We start from the raw sequence: 8,407 nt of genomic DNA, 5'->3' as shown, positions 1-8,407 counted from the left end.
TAACTATGGGGAGGAAGTGGGAGGGGAGCTGCTGCATTGTAAATTTTGGTCAATGACATGAGACAAAGTATATGTGAACTGCTGTACGAAAAGTGAATTTACTCTGTAAATCTTCACCCAAATCCTAATAAAAAAAAAAAAAAAAGAATCAGCCTTGGGCTGTTGATCTTGATTCTCCTTCTCCCTTGTGAAGTTAGAGGAGATCAGAGCCTCTGCCATGCCATTTTTATACTTGTCCAGAACATGAATATGTTAGGCCCTTTCTTCCTCCCTCCCTGATTGTAGGGAATTATTGGGTACTTTGTGGTCAGTATAACTGACTGGGAACTCAGCCAGAATCTAGTTCAGGATCTATTTTTTGCTCCCTTGGGCACATTACTTCACCTTTCTCTGAAGCAGTTTTCTCATCTTTCAAATGGGATCATACAATTATACCCTCCTCACAGGACTCATAGTGTCGCTATGAATCAGAGTCAATTCGATGGCAGTGAGTTTGATTTTTTGGTCACAGGCTACCAGGAGGATAGATATGTATACCCTGGCCAAAGCAGGGGTTAGGGAATGCAGGGGTAATCACTGTTGTCTAAATGTGAATTCTCATGTCATTTTCTCCTTTTCCTTAGGTCTTGAATGTGGAAAGGAATCAACTGACCTATCTCCCACGTTCCATTGGAGACTTGATCCAGCTGCAGACCCTCAATGTGAAAGGTAGGGAGCCCTTTCTGTGTGACCCTTGGCCAGGGCTGGCCCAGTCAGGATCCACAAGATGCTCAGCCTGGGAGCCATTGAATACAGAGGTAGCCAGTCTGATGGTGTCACTTTAAGCTGGAATAACCACCTGTGGGCGTTAGTCTGTCTCTGTGGTAATCAGAGACAGCGTGTCTGGAGAGTTTCTTATGGCCCTTCAGAGCCAGGACCTTATAAGCAGAAGGGAAGATGGCATTTACAACTAGACACCCCAACCCCCCAAGACTTAGTCATTCATATTTAACTAATGAGAAGTGATAGGAATAATGGACTGATGAGGCAGGAACAATTCGGGAACCACAGTAATGATTCTAGTAGCCCTTTATACTCAGTGGTCAGGCTTCCACTTCCACATTCAGTGAGCTTTATGACAACTCAATGAATGAGGCAGAGAGAAGCGGTGTTATCTGCAATGAGGGAAGTGAGGCTCCGAGGGGTACAGTTGCTAAGACAACTCAGGGAGGTAGTGCTAGATCCAAGATTCTAACACCGTTTCATTACCCTCAGCTGAGTGCTTGCCTCATTATACCTCTCTGGTCTTTCATCTCTTCTCTCTGTCCTTAACTTTCTGCACAGAATGTCTCAGTTCACCCCCTTTGTAGCATATGAATAATTATAAAAGTTATAGTACCATTTGTTGACCACTTACTATGTGATGGCCACTGTGCTACGGGCTTCATGTGCATCATCTCATTGAATCCCTCAGTATTCCTCTGAAGCCAGATAGTAGTATCCCAGTTTTACAGATGAGCAGCTGTTGCTCAAGGAGGTAGATCAGTTGTCCAGAGTCATTAAGCCAGTGAGTGGGGGACATGGGAATGTGAATTCAGGTCACTGAAACTCCAATGTTGTGTTCTTACTTATGGAGCCTCAGGTTCCAGAATCTGACGATGGTGCATGCTCTGGGGGTCACAGTGAGGCCCCAACCTCCCTGAGTCATACCAGGTGTCAGGCATGAAGCTGGTGAATGGGCTGTGGGATGTTGAGCGGTGCCATTGGATCTCTCCAGACAACAAGCTGAAGGAGCTTCCAGACACCGTGGGGGAACTTCGGAGTTTACGTACTCTCGACATCAGTGAAAACGAGATTCAGAGACTGCCACAGATGCTGGCTCATGTTCGAACCCTGGAGGTAAATGGGGAACCATTTGTGCCTGGGGTCCTCACTGCAGTTGCCTGCTGCCTCTCTCTCCCACATTCCTGAGTGCCTTCCCTGGTCACAGGATGCTAGGGTCACAGAGACTCCAAGGCATGGCCCTTGGGAGCTCGCAGAGACCAGCATGTGAATATCTTCAATTATGTGACTTTTGTCACCATATTTGAGGCAAAAAAACATATTTCTAGAGTGAATAAGAGACAGTGGTGAATTCTGATGGTGGTAACACTTTATGAAAGAAGTGTTTATTTGAGCTAGACCTTGAATGAAGAATAAGATTTTGAGAAGCAGGCTTGAATAAAGTACATTCCAGGTGAGGACACAGTATCAGAAAAGACAGGAGTGGAAACACAAGGGTAAGTTAAAGGAAGGGAGAAAGAGCTGATGCAGTTGGAAGTTGCTGTGCCTGGAGGGGCCATGGAGGTAGGGTGGGAATCACCTCAGAGCAAGGATCTGGACCTGAGCTTGGCAGGTGCAGAAACAGTTTTTGTGTGTTTGTTTTGTTTTGTTTAATGCATATTATTGAAATATAATTTATGTACAGTGAAACACACAAAGCTAAAGTGACATGGGTCAATGCATTTTTTTTTTTTTTTTTTTTTTTGCAGTGTTCCCTCCCCTGCCCTTCCCTCCCACCCCTGGTAACCAACAAAGAAAGTTCCTTTCCATATAAAAACCTTTCCTTGACTTTTTACAGTAATGAACTAATAGTATATTTGTCCATCTGTGATTGATTTCTTTCACTCAGCATAATGTCCTCCAAGTTCATCCATGTTATGCAGTGTTTTGCAAATTCTACATTATTCTTTAGAGTTGCATAGTATTCCGTTGTGTGTATGTACCATGGTTTTTTATCCATTCTTCTGTTGATGGGCACATAGGTTGTTTCCATCTTTTTGCTATTGTAAATAGTGCTGTGATGAACATGGGTGTGCATATGTCTGTTCTTGACCTGGCTCTCACTTCTTTAGGATATACACCTGGTAATGGGATTTCTGGGTCAAATGGTATTTCTAATTCCACCTTTTTAAGGAATTTCCATACTGTTTTCCACAGTGGTTGTATCATTTTACAGTCCTACCAACAATGTGTGAAAGTCCCAATCTCTCCACATCCTCACCAGCATCTGCCATTTTCTGTCTTGTTGAGCTTTACCATTAGTGCTGGGGTGAGATGGTATCTCGTTGTTTTGATTTGCATCTCTCTCTGATGCTAATGATTATGAGTATTTCTTCATGTATTTGCTGGCTGCCTGAATATCCACTTTGGTGAAATGTCCATTCATGCCTTCTGCCCATTTTTCAATTGGATTGTTAATTTTTTTGTTGTTGAGGTGTTGGAGTTTTCTATAAATTTTAGAGATAAGTCCCTTGTCGGATATGTAATTATTGACAAGTATGAATTTGTTGCTGTCATTTTGTTATGTGATTTTTCATGGTGTTGATTTCTTTGTTCCATATAATTTTCTGTGCTGAGCTCATTTTGTTTATGAATTGTGTTATCATTTCTTTCCTTGCTATTGTTTCAGTGTTTGCTAAATATTTGTATTGGTCCTCTTTTTTTATTTTGATATGAAGGTTTATCATATTTCTTTGAGGTTACTCAAATTTATAATTTCTTCCCAAGTTTAGAACAGTTTGTTCTATCTTGTAGTTGTCTTGACTTCCCTACCATTTAGAAGTTTTGTAACTACACAGGTTTTCCCTCTTTTTGGTTTGTAGTTGTCTTCACTTGTCAATTGATATCTCTGGTTCCCTGTTTACAATCTTGTAGGCTTCATTACTTTGGATACTTCTATTACTGGGTTGGTTTCTGGGTTATGTCATCATGTGTGCTAATGGTCAGTTGTTGTTGCTTCTCTGTCCAAAGGACTCCCTTTATCATCTCTTATAAGGTTGATCTGGTTTTAACAAATTCTCTTAATTTCTGCCTACCTAGAAATGTCCTAATTTCACCATCATATTTGAGGGACAGTTTTGCTGGGTATATAATTCTTGGTTGGAAATTTTTCTCTTTCAGGGATTTATATATACCATTCCATTGTCTTCTTGCCTGCATGGTTTCTGCTGAGAAATCTGAGTTTATGCTTACTGGTTGCCCCTTGTAGGTAACTTTTCGTTTTACCAGTGCTGCTTTTAGGATTCTTTCTTTCTCTTTGGTTTTGGTGAGTTTGATGATGATATGTCTTGGTGATTTTCTTTTGGGGTCTATCCTGTTTGGGGTTCATTGGACTTGCTGAATGGATATATTCTCTTCTTTCATCATACCAGGAAAATTCTCTTCCAACAAATCTTCAACAATTTTTTCTGTGGTTTTATTTGTCTCTTCCTGTTCTGGAATTCCAGTTACATGTAGGTTATTCCTTTTGATGGTATCCCACATGAACCTTAGCCTTTCTTCATTTTGTTTTGATCTTTTTTTCTGATTGATTCCTTTCCAAAGAAGTATTGAAGTATTTACCTTCAATCTCACTAATTTTGTCTTCCATCGATTCATTTCTACTCCTTTGCCCTTTCAATGTGCTACCTATTGCTGAAAATTTAGTATCACTCTTCTGGATTTCTGTGTGTAGATTTTGTATCATTTCTAATTTTTCATTTATTTTGTCATTTTGTTCTAGTATTGTCTTTTGAAATTGTTCTAGGGTTTTCTCTGTGTTTTCCTCAATTTTGTCAGTGTTTTCTTTTGATCTGTCTCTCAATTCTTTGGAGGTACCTAACTATAATTCTTTTGAATTCCTTATCAGGAGTTCCAGTGCTATGTCTTCCTCAGGGATGTGTTTTGGGTCTGTATACTGGTCCCTTGTTTCTCCTGGTTTATCTTGCTTCTTTGTGTGAACTGTGATGCTCTGTTGTCTCTGAAGCATTGTGATATTTTTGTGTTTATATTTAATTGGTGATTGAATGTTGGAGTGACTTATCCGTGATTTTCATTTTCTTTGTTTTGTATGTTATCTTCGTAAGCAAGGTACTGTGCTGTGCGCCTCTGTATATGTGCTGTTTGGCAGCACTTATACACTCACCACCTGTCTCCTTTCCCTTATGTCCCTGCTGTCCTTGGCAGATGGAGCCTATTCTTAGGTCCCTGGAATCTGAATGAGAGTGCTGTCACTTTAAAATCCAAAATGGCCACTGCTTGTAAACATTCAAAATGGCTCCACCCTCAGTCACTTTAAATATCCAAAATGTCTGCCGTGTTAAACAGTCAAAATGGCTGCACCCTCAGGACAGCTGAAAGTCCACTGCTCAGGTTGTCTCCTTCCTTGGTGTTTCCCTTCCTAGTCATACGCCACCAGCACAGCCCTTGGCGACCAGTGCTTATCTTTAGGTCAATTCTCAGGTTCCAACGCTGTTAGATGGGCAATGCCGAGAGGAACAGGACCAGTTTGAATTGTTAGAAAAATAAGCTTTATTGAATCATCTGTCCAGCAGATGGGCTCAGGCTTAGAGTAGCATCAGCCCTGATCCTGTCTTCACAGGGTGCTCAAGTAGTGTTTTAATGTAAGAGGTAGATTGCCTGTTTCAAAAGAGCCAATCCTGAGTGCAGAGGACATAACTAAATGCAAGGGAGGGCAGCAACAAACAGGTGCAAGAACAGAGACAAAAAAGTCCAGGCGGAAACGGGGGGTAGGGGTGGAGTCAAAGTAAAGGTGGGAATGGAGACAAAGAGAAGAACAGAAGCTGAGTAAATACAGGCTGGGTAGAGAATGAAAGATTTTTCTATTAAACACCACTTGGAAATATTCAGGCTGTTGGTGCCATCAGAGTAGCTGATAGTCCACTGCTTTGACCATCTCTGTACTCACTGTTTTTGTTCGGGTTTTTCCACTAGTTGGTGCCTAATCCACTTCTGTGTACTTCTTTTCAAAGCTCAGGGATCCAGGATTATCTTCTGTATCTCTGTCAATTGGTTTCTCTTTTCTTTGTTGAAGAGGGTCTGTGGAGCTTGTCTGCCTATTCCGCCATCTTACCGGAAGTCCCCTGCAGAAACAGTTTTATCAGAGCCTGGGGTGAAGGTGGGGTGAACACTTCCTGGAACACTGGCACAGGGCACCCTACTCAGTGAGGATGGGCTCTTACAGTTACCTGACAACTCTGGTGTAGCACATTTGTGTGGTGCTTCTTAAGGGCTCAACACTTGAGCTGGGTTGTTTCCCTGAATCCTCAATAGTATTTGTCCTGTGAGGCAAAGACTATTGTGCCACTTCATAGAGAAAGAAATTGAGGCACAAAGAGCCTAACAAGCTTGCCCAAGGGCCACACAGCTAGTAATAGCCAAGATAGGATTGAAAATCAGGCAGACTAAAGCCAAGGCCTGGGCTCTTCAGCTCTGTGAATCTCAGCCTTCTGGAACAGTGTTTCATTCATTCAATTGACAAATAGTCTGGCCACCCATTCCAGAATCCTCCAATGAGAGCTCAGTGAATTACCTTAGAAGTATCTGCATCAGGAGTCGGTGGGGGGGTGAGCATGGAGACATGGCAAAGGGAGCTGGCTGACCTTGGTGGCTGTGCTCTCCTGTAATGACTGTAGCCTGAAAAAGGACAGAGTAGTTAGGCTCCTCTCCCTGGACAGGCTGAAGAGACAGGCCAACACCTGTTTATCCTCTGTGCTATCCAGTAAAACCAATAGCATTTTCTGCAGTGATGGAAATGTTCAATGACTTGTGCTGTTCAGATTGGTAACCACTAGCCACATATGGCTATTCAGCACTTTAAATGTTGCTAGTATAACCAAGAGGGGCTCTGGTGGAGTAGTAACTAAGGCATTTGAACCAGAAGGCTGGCAGTTCAAACTCACCAGCCACTCCTCAGAAGGAAGACTGGGCAATATATTTCCATAGAGATACTGCCTTGGAACCCCAAGGAGGGTTCACTATAAGTCAGAACCAACTCAACAGTGGTGAGTTTGGTTTGGTTTTAACGTACCAAGGAACTAAATTTTTAATTTTTTTTGTTTTAATTTACGTTTAAATAGCTGCACGTGATTAGTGTATTGGACAGCACAGCTCAGAGCACATGTTCCTAACACTGAAGCTATTCTAAGTCATCTAGACTTAGATGAAGGCCCTGAGAGTGATTCATCTTATATCAATTCCTTTTAAAAAAAAGATTCTTTTGAGTTTCTTACACTAACTTTTTTGTTTTTTTAAGAATGAATAACAGCAACCACTCTTAGTTGAGGCCCTACTGTGTTCCAGCTCTTTTTCACATTATTTCACACAACATATCAAATAACCTGTAAGGTTGGCAGTATTATTCCTATTTAACAGTGAGGAGACTGCCTCAGGGAAGTTAAGTGACCTGTGCAAAGACATAAAGAGGAGTCCCCTTTGTTTGCAGACTCTGAGCCTCGACATCTCATCCATGGTCTACCCGCCACAGGAGGTGTGTGATGTTGGCACTGAGGCTATCCAGCAATTCCTCTGCAAAGGTAAGGCCAGGCAGCATGCCTCGTTTTCCCAGTAAGGAGCTGTGAGCCAGTGACTACTCTGTGCTGGGTCCAGCCTGGGTGCTGGGGATATGGCAGAAATCAAAATAGCCCTAGTCCCTGACTGCTCAGAGCTCAAGGCCTGGCAGGGGAAATAGGCAAAACAAATTATTACACAAGGAAATATAATTACAGATTGTGGTTATGAGGAAGTATGACTCAAAATGAGAATAAACAGCTGTAAACATCCATTAATAATCAAAATGGGGAATGTACAAAGTATGACTTTAGGAAAACTGGCAATCAAAAATGAGATAGAATGCATAAAGACTGATACCCTAGACATTCATGAGCTGAAATGGACTGGTGTTGGCCATTTTGAATCACACAGCCGTATGGTCTACTATGCCAGGAATGAAAAATTGAAGAGGAATGGTGTCACATTCATCATCAAAAAGAACATTTCAAGATCTGTCTTGAAGTACAGTGCTTTCATTGATAGGATAATAACTATATGCCTACAAGGAAGACCAGTTAATATGACTATTATACAAATTTACACACCAACCACTAATTCCAACGATGAAAATATTAATGATTTTTTACCAACTTTTGAAGTCTGAAATTGATTGAATATGCAATCAAGATGCATCAATAATTGCTGATGATTGGAATGCTTAGTTAGAAATGAAGAAGGATTGGTAGCTGGAATATATGGCCTTGGTGATAGAAACACCACCAGAATATTACTAGACTGATGACTTACTCGTTGCAAATACCTTTTCTTGTTTTTCAGTCATTAAACCAGAACCAAACCCACTGCTATCAGGTCAATTCAGACTCATTGCAACCCTATATACCAAATACCTTTTATAAAGAACATAAATGGTGACTGTACACATAGACTTTGCCAGATGGAATGCACAAGAATCAAATTGACTACATCTATGGAAAGACATGATTGACAAGCTCAAAATCATTAGTCAGAAGAAGGCCGGGGGCTGGCTGTGAAACAGACCATCAATTGCTCTTTTGCAAGTTCAAGTTGAAGCTGAAGAAAATTAAAACAAGTCCAC

At 41.4% G+C, this 8,407-nt stretch overlaps 1 protein-coding gene across 1 annotated transcript in view; it reads left to right on the top strand.

The window, feature by feature from the left end:
- The window catches only part of LRSAM1 (leucine rich repeat and sterile alpha motif containing 1), a 67,497-nt gene that overhangs the window by 14,414 nt on the left and 44,676 nt on the right, over nt 1-8,407 (top strand). Inside the window, exons 6-8 of the mRNA XM_007944314.2 lie at nt 624-708; nt 1,757-1,878; nt 7,244-7,334. Coding sequence (XP_007942505.1) covers nt 624-708; nt 1,757-1,878; nt 7,244-7,334 — 298 coding nt within the window. The remainder of the gene's footprint in view (nt 1-623; nt 709-1,756; nt 1,879-7,243; nt 7,335-8,407) is intronic.

The sequence above is a fragment of the Orycteropus afer genome, unplaced genomic scaffold (assembly GCF_000298275.1).
Source record: "Orycteropus afer afer isolate SDZICR_OR568_19922 unplaced genomic scaffold, OryAfe1.0 scaffold00123, whole genome shotgun sequence".
In the NCBI taxonomy this organism is placed as follows: domain Eukaryota; kingdom Metazoa; phylum Chordata; class Mammalia; order Tubulidentata; family Orycteropodidae; genus Orycteropus; species Orycteropus afer.
This window is presented reverse-complemented; position numbering and strand designations above follow the sequence as displayed.